Here is a 15,361-nt window from a genome sequence, read left to right as displayed (position 1 = left end):
GGTGGAACACGATTAAGCCAATACCCTATTCAATCTGAGCTCAAATCAAAATGAAGAAAAAAAAAACTGAAAAAAAAGAAACAAAATAACAACAAGAAATGGAGCCAACACAAGAAGCGGGACAACCAGTTGTTGGGCCGTGGGCTGTGGGCCTGTGGCCGTGGAGGTGGCAAGTGGGTGACTCGCTTTCCGACTGGTCGGAACGAAGATTGTCGCAGCGTTCAGGCAGGCCTCGCAGGCAACCTTGTAGGTGTTCGATCCGCCGTCGCCGTCGCGGCCGCGCTACGCCAGGTGCCCAGGTCTTCGTCGGTGCCTTCGCCGGCGGCAAGCCAGGTATGCGCCCCCCTTCTCATCATCCTTCCCGCTGTGCGAAACCGAGCAGACGAACCCCAACTTAGGCTATTTGTTCCTGGATCTGATCTGATCTAATTACTGGTGTGTACGTGTATTATGCCTACTAAGTACTAACTTCGACTTTTTTGGGGAAAAAAAAACTTATCGGGTGTACATTTAGTTGGGGTACATTTACAGGATTCAGTCTCTTTATCACTCAATATTCATAAATCGACTAAGGTTTAGGAATATGATTTATCAGAGAGAAGCTAATTTAGTGGTAGCACAACGAGAAAATATAGCAAACGCATACGGAGTATTGGTTATTAGGAGTCCACAAGCCTAAAGCATCAAAGGAAAGGATCAGTCCGAGCAGTATTTGATGGTGGTCGGGCTAAGAAAGGAGCAAGTTAGAGAGGCAGAGATGCAGGATTAGAAATTTTCTCTCGATGTGACTGGGACTGGAAAACAATGCCAGATTCTAGTTCTGGTTCTTGTGTCGATGAATCTTGAAGTGTGTGCTGTCACCAAAAGGCTGCAAAGTGGCCTACTGGCTACTCTGGTCACAACAGAACTTTGTGATTTCTGCAAATCTGGCTAGGCTCTAGATTTTTATTGTTTTAATTGCATCTCTAGTTACAATGCGTTCCTCGGTATATTTTCATAATGTGCCAGTAATAATTCACACTTGCATTAAACAATGTTTAATTTGTTATTCGTATAGACCATTCCGGATTACGCAATCTCAAAAGCAAGGCTCTTGTAGTTTGATGTTGGTCCAGATTATCCTCTTTGGCCAACAGAAGTCTGATTGTCACAGAACCACAGATAATGCTATTTCAGCAGCACTTCTATCACAATATGGTTGTGTTCCTGGAGACAGTAGGTTACATGATTTCAGATGAGATGCAATGATGTGGAGCGTACTTTAGGCCTTGTTTGGATCTCAAGTTTTATAAAAGCTAGATTTCTTAAAATAAGTTTTTGTTTGTTATTTAGAAAACCTTGTCTGTTTCCTACAGCTAACTTTGAGATAAGCAAATCTGGTTTCTAGTAAACTCAAGATTCCGTGTTTTTAGTAAAATCTACTCTGAGTCATTTTTAACAAAACCAGTTTACCCTATTCCTGTGTCTGTGGCTGGAAATCTTTCATTCACATAACTAACTCAGCTTTGATGATGAGGATAGTTTGCATGGTGACTAACAACGTGCCATTCATCTAACACGAAACACATTGAGCACTTGCAAGACAAATACAGAAATTTATAAACCAAAAATGGCAGAATAACTACTTAAACCTTGTTTTTTTTGTCTAAATGTTCCTAATAAAAGCCTTCTCTAAGAACTGATTTCTAATCTTGAGATCCAGACAACTACTTATTGTGCATGTATCCTTCAATTACTTGTTGTCTGACTCCAATTTTATTCAGTTACTGTGGCAGTGATGAATAGTGATTTGGGAGGCTTAGGTGGCAGGCCTACAAATCCACAAGCAAATCCTTTTGGAAGTGCCTTGCATGGTGCTGGACCAGGATTGATCCGTACTGGACTAGAAGCATATGGGGGGAGGTTCTTAGATTCAAGTTCTGAGTTTATGCAGAGCAATGTAAATTTGTACACAGGTTCCTTGTTTAGAGATTAGTATAACTATCCTGAAACTGTAAAGGCTAAACCTCATTCTGTTTTTGCCAGATAACACAATATTTATCCAACCCTCAGTACTACTTTCAAGTCAACAGCCAGTATGTGAGGAACAAACTGAAGGTCATCTTGTTCCCTTTCTTGCACAGGGTAAGAGCTGTCAACCTTCTATCTGCCTCAGCGGGATTTTTCATATTGTCATTTTGTGAAGTCTCATATGACGTGTCTTGCCTTTATTGCCTTCATTAAGGGTCACTGGACAAGAATAACTGAACCAGTAGGAGGAAGGCTGTCCTACAAACCTCCAGTCCAGGATATCAATGCACCAGACTTGTACATCCCTTTGATGGCATTTGGCACCTACATTATAGTTGCTGGGTATGCTTTGGGTGTTCTTGGAAGGTAAACACGCTGTGAACAACCTGTTGTGTTTCATCTAGAATTAGAGAGGAACATTGCACACGAGAAAGGCAAATAAATATATGAACCGCTGCATTGCTTGGCGATGCAGGTTTACCCCTGAGGCGCTGACCCTACAGTTCTCTAAAGGGATACTTGGCTGGTTTCTGCAAGTCATCCTCATCAAGGGTCTGCTGTACTCCCTGGGCAGCGGTGAGGCTCCGTTGCTGGACGTCGTGGCGTACGCTGGATATGGTTTCGCTGGCACTTCCGTTGCGATGCTAGCCCGCATCTTCTGGAGCTACCTGTACTACTTCATCATGCCATGGTTCTGCATCTGCACGGGAGTCTTCCTTGTGAAGACCATGAAGAGGGTTCTTCTGGGCGGGCCAAGGAGCTACGAGAGGCACCCCAGCCGGAACCACTACTTCCTGCTCTTCTTGGCGGTTGTGCAGTTCCCTATGCTGTTCTGGCTCAGCAGCATCAGCGGCTGATCTTTAATCCTATGGACTATGGTCTGGCCGTACGTCATTTCTGAGAGGCTGTTGAGCAGAATAGACCTTGTGGTACTTCTTGCTTGCTGATGAATCCTAGGTTATCGTGGAGTTGGTACAGAACTATCGGTTATAGATATCTGGCAAGAAAATGAAGGGACTTGTGAGTACCTCTTTTTGTTTCTGTTGGAGACGAAAGTAACCATGATCATTTGGGATAGGATGAAGATGAGCTGCTTCGTGTATGCTGTTTGGATCCTACTTACCATGTTATGCCTTGTGTACGCTCAAATCTGAATTGGTTTTTATCTGATCATAATACTACTAGATTTTTATGACCACACTTCTCACCCAACCAGTTGAGTCAGGCTCACTTCATATATTTGTTTCGATATATATGTTTACACCAGGTATGCTTTGTGATGAGATGTGTGAGCTGCGTGTTTTTTGGATGATCTCTAATTGTTTTGCTTTCCAGAGTTGGAACTTGGAGGCAGGCAGGGAGGGAGGGAGTTCAAACTTCGTGGATGATCTCTAATTGTGATCAATAGAAGTGGGTTCACATACTTGAAGAGCATATGTACCAAGATTTTTGTTCCTTTACTGTAACTCCAAAGAAATATATTTTTTAAAAATTTCCCGTGTCGAAAATGCACATTCCTCAAGAATACATACATGATCATATGATCTGCTCGAGATCCTTTTGTTACTTTTGTTTAATAAGCCTTCTTTTTTTACCAGAACGACAGGATCATAGTTTTTCTTCAGAATTTCTTTTGTACGCGTAAATAGCATGCAACGTTACGGCATCTACGAAGCTGCTAAGAATTTTTTTTTTTTGAATCACGTTGCTAAGAATTTGTTTGAAGTAGTAGTATTCAAAAGCAAAGCTGCGGCAGACTGCACCGGGTGGCTGCAGCCTTTAGCGGATCGACAGGTGAACAGAGTGTGTGCATCGAGATACTTTAACGTCGTCGTCGTCGTGGCCCCCTCAGACCTGGGCCCTTCTTCCCCGTACACCAACCATCCATTCCAATTTCCAAGTGCTTGCAATTCCAAGCACCAATTCGGCAACAACTCTTGAAGCGACTGCGACAGCTTGTGCACATGAGGCTGGACAGGACACAGGATGGGTGGCAGATTGGCAACGCCTTTCACCACCTTTGGGCTTTGGAAACGTCCGTGGCCCGTCCGTTCGTTCTCGACCTGAAAACTCCTGGCGCTGGCAGTGGCACGCAACACACACCACAATCCACAAGTCCGGCACGCGGCCGCGGCGGCGCCATTACCATCCCACCCCGAGATGGAAATGTGGAGCAAGAGAAAGAGGAAGAAGAAGGAGGCAGGCAGGCAGGGCACCTGCGACTCACCCGCCGCTGATCCGGAGGATGCTCGCCCCATGCTGCGCTGTCGGTCCCTGTGCTGCGTCGTGCTCGACTGCTCGTGCGTACCATACCAAACTTATCAAGTGTGGTTGCCTGACATCATCACACCATCGACACCGTTGTCCGTCTCTGTGTTTCGTACTCGTGTCGAGGTGGGGCGGGCAGGTTCGTGCGTGCGTGCGAAACCGCATGGTGTACCTGAGGTCCTGAACCCAGGAATGGCAGCAGGAGTGAGTGACACAGTGCCATATAGGGATCCCTAGTGCCATACTGCCATTGCCCACTGGACAGATCTCACAGCACAGCATTGGCTCCTCAACTTCAGTAGAGACTGTAGTTGCACTTGCACACCTTCACTTCAGCCACAAACACATACTGCATTGGCTCAGGAAAATAAATGGCGCGAAAGGGTGAAGCACTCTCCACCACCACCACCCTCCCCCCCCCCCCCCCCCCCCCCCCCCAAAAAAAAAATCTCACTTTTCAATAAGTTAAACAGTTTTATTTAACCTGATCAAAGCTATACAAAAAAATAACCATCATTATGTTTATCATGAAATATTTTTTTTCATACGATCGCTATTGAGAGTTTTTTTTAAAAAAATTGAGAGCTATACATGCTAATAGTATTTTCTATAAACTTAGTCAAATTCGAGAAAGTTTGATTCCGATATAAGTAAACCTAGAATTGCATCTTTTGATGGAGTTAGTATACTGTTAGAAGATAGTGCAGGGTCAAAAGCTAATCGGGGATAGAATAGATGTCCCTGATTTGAAACTTTAACAACAACAGTAAAAACCACATCGTCATCGCATTGCGCGCTCTGTGATCTCCCGGCGTTTCTGTTCCCCCACATCACATTACAGTATAGTAGTAGTGTATTGCACTTTGCGCGTCTCTCTATAATATCTGCGCCGCGCATGCATGCATGGTGTCATCTTTTTTCCAGAGTGCCGCGCACGCATTGCCCCCCTGCACTGCACTGCATGCGTTGGCATGAAAAAGGCGGTAATTTTGCAGGATCATTCATCGACGTACATAGAAAGCAAACAAAGGTTCTGCCGTGCCTTTGTTCCATGGACACGGTCACGGAGGAGGGAAAAGTAGGTTTGGGGAAGGGTGAAAACTTGAAAAACACAACTCTCATCGTCACCGTTGTAAACTAATCTGCTGCTCTCCCTTGTGTGGACGCGCGGCAGTGACATGCGTTGCGCTGTGGCCGTGGCAGAGACAGGTGCTGAAAGCCTCTCCTGCCGCGCTATAGCCACAACAAGGACAGTCGTCAAAGTCAGTCCTCTGTCACATTTAGTCATTGTAGCAGCATGGCAGCCTGATATGTCTGTGTAATAGAATTAGATGGATAGAGTTGTATATATAGTTTCCCACTGCAACTCAGTAAAGAGAGCGAATTCAGTTTTGCCATCCCCTCTGCAGAGCTCCGGCCAACGCTCGTGCTTGTGCTGCGTGTGTGCTCTGTTCTTTCTCTCTTCTTCTACCTCTATCCATAGTGTGTGGTCGGTAATGTCGATGAGCGGTCGGCTCACCCGTGTGGAAGATCCAGGAGCCAACAACCGTCACCGTCCCTTCTTCTCCGCGGACCAATTACGCCAGCCACAAACGGTGGTCGGCGGTACTTTCTCCTGCTCGTGGATGATTGCAGTCGCTATATGTGGCTGTAACTCCTAACGAGTAAGGACGAGGCGGCGGAGGCGATCAAGAAGTTCAATATGCGCGCAGAGGTGGAGAGCGGCAAGAAGTTGCGCATGATGCGGACTGATCGCGGCGGCGAATTCACTTCGGTGCAGTTCGCTGCGTACTGTGCGGATCAGGGTGTGGTGCGACACCACACCGCGCCGTACTCGCCACAACAGAATGTCGTGGTGGAGCGGCGGAACCAGACGGTGGTCGGCATGGCTCGATCCATAATGAAGGCCAAGAGCATGCCGGCAAGGTTCTGAGGTAAGGCGGTGACCACGGCGGTGTTCATCCTCAACTGCGCGTCCACCAAGGCCTCGAAGGGCAAGACGCCGTTCGAAGCTTGGTATGGGCACAAGCCGAGCGTGTCCTTCCTCCGGACATTCAGCTGCATCGGCCACGTCAGGAAGACAAAAGTCAGTCCTCACCAAGTTGGAGGACAGGAGCACACCGATGGTGCTCCTGGGCTACGAGGAAGGTACCAAGGCGTACCGGCTCAACGACCCACGCGAAGGCAAGGTGGTTGTCTTGTGCGACGTCGTGTTCGACGAGAAGGCGGCCTAGGACTAGGACAGTCCGGGCATAGGGGAAGCTAGCGGCTTCACCAGCACCTTCGTTGTTGAGCACTTAGTCATCCACGGTGGTGGAGACGCTGCAGAGGAGGTGCCGACCACTCCAGCAAAAAGAGCCGAGCATGCCATCCCCTCTGCAGAGCTCCGGCCAACGCTCGTGCTTGTGCTGCGTGTGTGCTCTGTTCTTTCTCTCTTCTTCTACCTCTATCCATAGTGTGTGGTCGGTAATGTCGATGAGCGGTCGGCTCACCCGTGTGGAAGATCCAGGAGCCAACAACCGTCACCGTCCCTTCTTCTCCGCGGACCAATTACGCCAGCCACAAACGGTGGTCGGCGGTACTTTCTCCTGCTCGTGGATGATTGCAGTCGCTATATGTGGCTGTAACTCCTAACGAGTAAGGACGAGGCGGCGGAGGCGATCAAGAAGTTCAATATGCGCGCAGAGGTGGAGAGCGGCAAGAAGTTGCGCATGATGCGGACTGATCGCGGCGGCGAATTCACTTCGGTGCAGTTCGCTGCGTACTGTGCGGATCAGGGTGTGGTGCGACACCACACCGCGCCGTACTCGCCACAACAGAATGTCGTGGTGGAGCGGCGGAACCAGACGGTGGTCGGCATGGCTCGATCCATAATGAAGGCCAAGAGCATGCCGGCAAGGTTCTGAGGTAAGGCGGTGACCACGGCGGTGTTCATCCTCAACTGCGCGTCCACCAAGGCCTCGAAGGGCAAGACGCCGTTCGAAGCTTGGTATGGGCACAAGCCGAGCGTGTCCTTCCTCCGGACATTCAGCTGCATCGGCCACGTCAGGAAGACAAAAGTCAGTCCTCACCAAGTTGGAGGACAGGAGCACACCGATGGTGCTCCTGGGCTACGAGGAAGGTACCAAGGCGTACCGGCTCAACGACCCACGCGAAGGCAAGGTGGTTGTCTTGTGCGACGTCGTGTTCGACGAGAAGGCGGCCTAGGACTAGGACAGTCCGGGCATAGGGGAAGCTAGCGGCTTCACCAGCACCTTCGTTGTTGAGCACTTAGTCATCCACGGTGGTGGAGACGCTGCAGAGGAGGTGCCGACCACTCCAGCAAAAAGAGCCGAGCACTCCTGGGGCGGTACCGAGCACTCCGGGGGTGCCGAGCACTCCAAGAGTGGTGCCGAGCGATCCTATAGTAGTGCCGACCACTCCAGGACAGATGCTGAACGCTCTCATAGCGGAGCCGAGAGGTCTTGCAGTGGTGCCGACCACTCCAATACTGGTGACGAGCACTCTGGGAGGTGTGCCGACCATTCCAGGAGTGGTGGCGAGGGGTTCATGAGTAGTACCGAGCACTGCAGCCAGGGTGCTGAGCACTCTAGGTGCTGTGCCGACCACTCCTACGGAACAGGGGACTCCATCAACGTGATCGAGTTCACCTCACCTCCAAGCGACATCACTGAGTTCATGGATGCCTTCCACGACGATGAGGAGGTGCGGTTCCACAGGCTGAACGACATCGTTGGCGGCACAGGGTCCTTAGGCCTAGCGGGTCAGCTGCTCAATGACCCAGAGCTGCTTCTCAGCAGTGTAGAGGAACCACCCACATTTGCACTAGGCAAGGGCGATGCAAATTGGCGACGGGCGATGCTGGAGGAGATGAAGGCGATCGAGGAAAACGAGACTTGGGAGCTCGTCGATCCACCTCTAGGATGTCGTCCGATTGGCCTGAAGTGGGTGTATAAGGTAAAGCAGGACGAGCGTAGCGCCATTGTGAAGCACAAGGCGTGTCTCATCGCCTGAGGCTTTGTCCAACGTGAGGGCATCGACTTCGAGAAAGTCTTTGCACCGGTAGCGCGCATGGAGTCTATCCGACTGCTGTTGGCTTTGGTAGCAGCGAAGGACTGGCGTGTCCATCGCCTGGACGTAAAATGGGCTTTCCTCAACGACGAGCAGGCAGAGACGGTCTTCGTCGGGCAACCTTCGGGTTTCGCCGTAAAGGGAGCAGAGCATAGGGTGCTTCGACTGCACAAAGGCGCTCTACGGGCTGCGGTAGGCCCCGTGAGCGTGGAACGCCAAGCTGGACGCCGCGCTAGGTGAGCTTGGGTTCATGCGGTGCACAACCGAGCACACGCTCTACACGTGGCGATGGGAGAGGGAGGAGCTCGTCGTCGACGTGTATGTGGACGACTTGATCGTCACCGGCGCGCGTGCGGAGGACATCGATAGTTCCAAGCATGAGATGGTGGCTTGTTTTTGAATAAGCGATCTCAACGTGCTCTCCTACTACCTTGACATCGAGGTGAGACAAGGGAAGGAGGCGCTCACGCTCGGTCAGAGCACGTACGTCTCAAAGCTGTTGGAGCAGAGTGGCATGGCTGAGTGCAAGCTGTGTGTGACTCCGATAGAGGAGCGGCTGAAGCTAACGAAGGCCAGTACCGCGGCAAAGGTAGATGCAACACTCTACCAGAGCATTGTTAGCGGTTTGCGCTACCTAGTCCACACGAGGCCAGACATTGCATTCGTCATGGGCTACGTCAGCCACTTCATGGAGGATCCCCGAGAGGATCACTGGGCCACGGTGAAGCGGCTGCTGCGCTATGTCAAGGGGACGATAGATCAGGGGATCGTCTTCCCCAAGATCGGCAAAAGTAGGTTGCAGCTCATTGTGTTTAGCGATGCAGATATGGTGAGGGATATCGACGGACGGCAGAGCACCTCTGGCGTGCTCGTCTTTCTCGGGTCGGCTCCAATCTCATGGCTGTCGCTGAAACAGAAGGTGGTGATGCTGTCCACATGCGAGATAGAGTATGTGGCGACGACCACAACATCGTGCCAAGCTGTGTGGCTGCGCCGGCTGCTAGGTGAGCTAACCGGTGTGGAAGCTCACCCACCAGCACTGATGGTGGACAACCAGCCCGCCATCATCCTCGCAAAAAATTCGGTTCTCCACAACCAGAGCAAGTACATCGACATTAAGTTCTACTTCCTCAGGGACTGTGTTGATGGAGGGTAGATTGTCATTGAGTTTTTCAAAACTAGTCGGCAACTCGCGAACGTCCTCACCAAGCCACTCGTCCGTCTTCATTTCACGGAGCTGAAGAAGATGATCGGTATGGTAAAGGTTCTAGTGTTAGCAGCAGGATTAGGGGAAGAATTATAAAGTAATATGCTACACTCCCCTGTTTGAACGCGCGACAGGGGCGGGCGCCAAAAGGGCTCCCTGCTGCTGTAGTGTAGCCGCGGCAGGGGCAGGCGCCGAAAGGTTCTCCTGCCACGCTGTAGCCACAGCAGGGGCAGACGCCAAAGTCAACCCTGCTATCACATCTAGTCACTGTAGCAGTGAAAGGATCAAGATGCCCAAGAGAGGGGGTGAATTAGGCTAATTCTAAATTTTCTTGCAATAATCAAATCCTACGGATAGCCCAATTAACCCCTTGTGCCTAGAAAAGTGTTTCTATCAAATTAACGCATAAAAGACTTGCAACCTATGTTCCAAACTTATTCTAGCATGACAATTCTATGAATGTAAAGACAAGTATTGAATTACTCAAAGTAAATACTTAAAGTAAATGCTCAAAGTAAATGGAGAAAGGAACACGACGATGTTTTGCCGAGGTATCGGAGAGTCGCCACTCCCCACTAGTCCTCGTTGGAGCACCCGCGCAAGGGTGTAGCTCCCCCTTGATCCGTGCAAGGATCAAGTGCTCTCTACGGGTTGATTCTTCGACACTTCGTCGCGGCGAATCACCCAAAGCCGCTCACAACTTGAGTTGGGTCACCCACAAGCTCCGCCGGGTGAACACCAAGCTCCCAATCACCACCAAGCCATCTAGGTGATGGCGATCACTAAGAGTAACAAGCACGAACTCTTACTTGACCACGTGAAGCCTAATGAGAAGATGGATGCACACTTGTCTACTCTTGATTCACTAATGAGGTTTCACTCTTAGATTCTCAAATCACAAACACCTCACTAGGACCTTGCTCTTCTTGGCACTCACAAACGTGTTTCTCAGCTATTGAAATGAGCAAAAGTAACTCCACACACGAGTGGAGCTTCTATTTATAAGACAACCTAAAAAATGAACCGTTATGAGCTTCTGCGGGGTGACCGGACGCTCCAGTCAGTTCAACCCATGCAACAGTTTTTAAGTGATGACCGGACGCTGTCAGGGTCCGGTCAGTAATGACCGGACGTGTCCGGTCGCTCTTGGATGCTTACTATACTCGACCGGACACTAGATACTTAGGGTCCGATCAGTATTGACCGGACGCGTCTGGTCACACTTTCTCAAGTCTGGACTCTTACTGGAGTCGACCGGACGCTAGCCCTCAACGTCCGGTCACATTGACCTTCTAGCGTCCGGTCACACCAGACTTGTTCTCCTTGGTCAAATGAACTGACCGGACCCTGCGGCCAGCGTCCGGTCGCACCGGAGTGAGCGTCCGGTCAGTATTTGACCGTCCATTCACTTCCAACTCTTGATCATTTGTGAATGAAGTTTGCTCTATGGAATCAAAGGGCTTCGTAGGAGCTACCTAGAGCTAGTTTTAACAAGTGTGAACCACACCTAACTCACTAGACTCAACTAGGTCAAGCTACCCGTCCATACCCCCCTTAATAGTACGGCCAATGGAAAAATAAAGTCCTAAACTACTCTAAGTGTCTCTCTAACTCCAATCGACACTTAGAACTAGTCATCCTTAACCTTGTCGTCCATTCTTTAAAAACTGAAACGATTTCCATCGAGGGGGCATGACAACTTTGATTGCCCAATCGATCTTCATTACCATGACCTAACTTAATTGCCTCTGCAAAACACATGTTAGTCATAGTAATCTTGTATTGTCATTAATCACCAAAACCCAACTAGGGGCCTAGATGCTTTCAATCTCCCCCTTTTTGGTGATTGATGACAATACCACCTCGAGTATGTGAAAGAGTGAGGTTTTTGACGGGCTTGGTTCATATAAGCTTTTGTCGATAAGAACAAAAGTGTTAGTCAAGCTTATATGACCCAAGCCAACACAATGTACTCAAAGGATGTGAATTAAGCATGAGTACGATTAACAAAGCTCATTTGCATCGGAGTATAAACGCAGAAGCAAAGGCAAATGAGCAATAACACAAGTGATATGACATATAAATAATGTAAAGTAGAGAGCACACATGTCATATATCACAATCACGAAAATATCACTATCACATAGATATAATAATATGCATGAAAGTTAAACACACGAATGCATAAAAGTAATAGTGTATCACACAAAAGAAACTCCAAATGTATATAATAAGCTAATACTAGATAACTAGCTCCCTCTAAATGTCGCTCCCCCTGAGTCTACATACTCGAACCCTCTCCCCCTTTGGCATAAAACACCAAAACCTAGGGGTCGATCGGTGAGGCTACAGCGGACGAGCCGGGCACTAAGGTGCGAGGACCAAGCTGGAACTGGGTGCCATCATCATCTGACCCTGAGCTCTGAACTGACTGACCCTCTATGGTAGGAAGTATTGCTGAAGCGGTCTGGGTCTGAGCTAGGACAGGTGCTGCCTGTGAAGCTGCTGGTACATCTGTAGGATCTGATGATGCGATTGAGCTAGGAAGCCTCTGAGTAGTCACTACAACTAGGGCTGCTGTAGAAGGACCAGCGGCATGCATATGAGGTGGTGTGGGTATGCCAGTCAGCTCGCTGAAAGATGCTCCAAGACTCCTAAAGACTGACGTGTCAGGCACAAATAGCGAGGGTGACTGCTCCGGTGTGAAGCCCATCTAAAGTGGAGTGAACTGTGGGGCTACCACGGGTGAGGCTAACCACTGGGACACCTATACAAGAGGTGAAACAAACTGAGCTAGAGGCTATCCCTAACTCTGGAGCCCACTGGGCTATACTACTGGAGTTCTCGAAGTGGTAGTAGGCTGAGCAAGCTGGGGCAAAGGCTATGGCTATGGGGCCCCAAGAGCTATCACTACATGCTGCATGAAAACCACAAGCTGCTGCTGCAAGAGTATCTACTGCTGATGCATCTGCTGCTGCATGACCTACTGCTGCCTCTAGAACTCATCCTATCGAGCCTAAAACTGGGCAAAAGTAGCAGCTGTCTCCTGTGCCTGTCTATCCTATGTCCGCTGCATCCGCTCAAGAATAGCAATGAGAGCGGGGTCTATTTGCGGAGCAGGTGGAGCAGAACTAGAGCTACCGGCCTCTGCATCGTGTCTACGTAGAGGCATTTGAGGAATAGGCTGGTAGTCATCATCAAAATTGTCACTATACTCGCTCACCTCCTGCTGTGCCTCTAGCTCCTCCTCCTCAGTGGCTGCAATCCCTCTAATAATCTCATCCTGCTGAGCTGTGGACTCTGACACGTCGGGACGACGGCTAGGCTATCTGGATGCCTAAGGAGTGCTGTGTCTGATCCTCTATGACAAGTTGTAAGTTGGGAACTTTGTGGTGGCACCTGTATACTCATCCATCATACCTGGGGGCTTATCAAGCACTACTCTGCAGATGAGAAACGTGATCCAGTGAGCATAGGGAAGCTACCTGCGACCCTTGAATCCCTCAGCTATTGTATCCTCTATCTCTGAAAGAAGGAGGTCCCAGATATCAAATACTGTCTGCTGCATTAGGGCATTGAGAAGCTAGAGCTGTAAGCGAGTCAGGCCCTCCCTATATCCCAACCTGGGAAGCAGTGTCCTCCTGATAATGGCCTCTAGCACTCTCGCTATAGGAGTCAAGTCACTGGGGTTCCTCCTCGACCCCTCACCAAAGGGCTCCTTGAAGCAATGTCGCACTAAATCTGTAGGGGCATCAACCCTCCATGAGGACGCCTAGGAGGCTCCTGCTATCCATAACAAACCTCATGCATCCTGACAGGCTGATCCTATAGCCTCAGTATCTCTTTGGCCCTCCCACTCGTCACTCTGTAGTCTCTGCCTCTGAAAACAAAGTGAATAAATCTGTGATGTGGATCGATGAAGAGTGAAGCATAAAACTTACGAACCCAAGATGGTACATATATTCCCATCCATCCAATCAAATCTATCAACCCTGGCAAATATGATAAGTAAGGCCGAATGTGCTCTCCGGCTGCTGCCACAATAGACTCTATGCGGCAGACTCTCTGAGATCTGAACACTGCCCTACTGTTGAGATAAGCATTGTAGAAATCTTCCTGCAGTGGGGTGTAGAAACCCTCAGCTGCTCTCTCATCCCTCCTCGGAGGAAACCAAACCTCAAACTCTACAAATCGCAGCTGCTGAACCTGTCTGGCCGTGGCAGCCCTCAAGTCGAGATGCACCACTGGAGGTGGACCCTGTGGTCTAGGTGGTGGACATGATCCCCTCCACTATGTCGGCGGCCTCAGCAAGACTAGTACACGGGTCCGTCCAGAGCGGCGAAGCTGGGGTGCCAGCTCTGTCCCCTTGGCCTCCTGGGTCTGCTATACCTGCTCGCCCTCCTGAGTCTGCTGAACTGGCTCCTGCTCTGCTGATTGACCCTCCTCAATGGCAACCCATCATCCTGCAAACATGGTAGTCCTAGCTGGACTACCGTGATGACGCTCAACCTCCTCAAGCACAGCTCTTAGTGCTGGTGAAACCGGCTGATCTGCAATGACAACTCCGCTGCAGGCACCACCTCTCTCGGCATGGTCTGCTGCCTCTGCAACTGCTGCTGCTCTAGCTATCTCTCTATCTGGGTACTTCCTCTTCTTGGATGCAGTCTTCTTTGTTGCCTTACCTTTTGGATCTATAGGCTAGCAAGGCAGGGGCCTCCGATCATCATCGCCTGGACCATCTCTGACATTCTTGGTGCAAGCCATTTGATCTGATAAGATGATGAGCTGTCACTGACCAAGATTAACTGTCAAACTGCCGCTTTTGAGGCTTGGCCTCGGTCCATACTCATGAGCTTGGCCCCAAGTTATCTGACAACTATCACATGAAACTCAGCGACACGACACGCTGCACGATAGAATAGATGGATATACAAATAAATACAATATATCTAATAGATGCGAAACCCTAATAGAGAAAGCAATGTAGATACGAACTTAAATCGAATGGCTTTCTACCTGATGAACGGTGATCTGAGAAAAGATGAGACGTCACGCGGGGGATCCTCGGAACCGAGCTAGGGTAAGGGTAAGCAGTGAATCAATGGCCCTGACATAATGTGAAATCAATGCTTGATGAACTCAATCTAGGTCACGGGCAACTTAATGCGGGTTCAAAGGCACATCCTTACCAAAGAAAACGACGGCGAGGAAGGCACTGCCTGGTGGTGACCTGGAGAGGTGGCGCTCTACGTGGGCTAGGGCATGATGACTCCGGCAAAAGGTGGAGCAGGGGCGCGGATAGGACAGTGTGACGGCACGACGAGCTCGGGCGAGGGAGCGGCGGCGCTGGCACGGCACGGCAGGATTCGGCGACAGGAAGGCATGGCGACGCGGCGAGCTATGGTGGCGTGCGGCTGGCGAGGGCACAATGGTGCTTGGCGGCGCGCGACGGCAGGGGCAGGCGGCATCTAGGGTTAGGCGACGAAACGAGTATGGCCGAGTTGATTATAAGGTACCCCCAACGTAACTAATAAGGAAACAGAAAAAGAGTCCCGATGCTGCGCGAGATCCACTGACCGGACGCTCCGGTGGTAGCGACCGGACGCTACCACCCAGCGTCCGGTCGATTCTAGAGAGGTCCAATTCCTCTAAAATCGGGACCGGACGTGTCCGGTGGTCCATGACCGGACACATGCAGGGTCCGGTTAGTACAGCTTATTCTTCCTTCGATCGACCGGACGCTGGATCCCCTCCTGACCAGACGCATAGACACAGCGTCCGGTCACTCCTTCGGCAGTAGTTCAC

At 50.1% G+C, this 15,361-nt stretch overlaps 1 protein-coding gene across 2 annotated transcripts; it reads left to right on the top strand.

The window, feature by feature from the left end:
- Window positions 1-206: 206 nt before the first annotated feature.
- On the top strand, window positions 207-3,509 carry LOC136480600 (uncharacterized). 2 transcript variants are annotated; one of them, XR_010764621.1, is made up of 6 exons: window positions 207-333; window positions 1,764-1,939; window positions 2,026-2,124; window positions 2,225-2,376; window positions 2,486-2,939; window positions 3,346-3,509. XR_010764621.1 is itself a non-coding variant. In XM_066478098.1 (5 exons), exons 2-5 carry the CDS (start codon window positions 1,778-1,780, stop codon window positions 2,865-2,867), a joined length of 795 nt encoding a protein of 264 aa, XP_066334195.1. In that variant the 5' UTR covers window positions 207-333; window positions 1,764-1,777; the 3' UTR covers window positions 2,868-3,205. The 2 variants fall into 2 exon arrangements, 1 of the variants encoding a protein (XP_066334195.1); XM_066478098.1 differs by lacking the exon at window positions 3,346-3,509 and having other exon boundaries at window positions 2,486-3,205.
- The last annotated feature ends 11,852 nt before the right edge of the window (window positions 3,510-15,361 follow it).

Source organism: Miscanthus floridulus, chromosome 1 (genome assembly GCF_019320115.1).
Source record: "Miscanthus floridulus cultivar M001 chromosome 1, ASM1932011v1, whole genome shotgun sequence".
NCBI classification, from domain to species: domain Eukaryota; kingdom Viridiplantae; phylum Streptophyta; class Magnoliopsida; order Poales; family Poaceae; genus Miscanthus; species Miscanthus floridulus.
Note: the sequence above shows the minus strand (reverse complement) of the source record. Positions and strands in the feature narration are given on the sequence as shown.

What these genes read in the sequence shown, in the direction of transcription:
- LOC136480600 (XM_066478098.1), top strand. Translation starts at nt 1,778, where the DNA reads ATGAATAGTGATTTGGGAGGCTTAGGTGGCAGGCCTACAAATCCACAA. An exon ending in CTGAGTTTATGCAGAGCAAT is followed by an intron (nt 1,940 to 2,025) that starts GTAAATTTGTAC and finishes TGTTTTTGCCAG; the next exon opens with ATAACACAATATTTATCCAA. An exon ending in GCTTTGGGTGTTCTTGGAAG is followed by an intron (nt 2,377 to 2,485) that starts GTAAACACGCTG and finishes TTGGCGATGCAG; the next exon opens with GTTTACCCCTGAGGCGCTGA.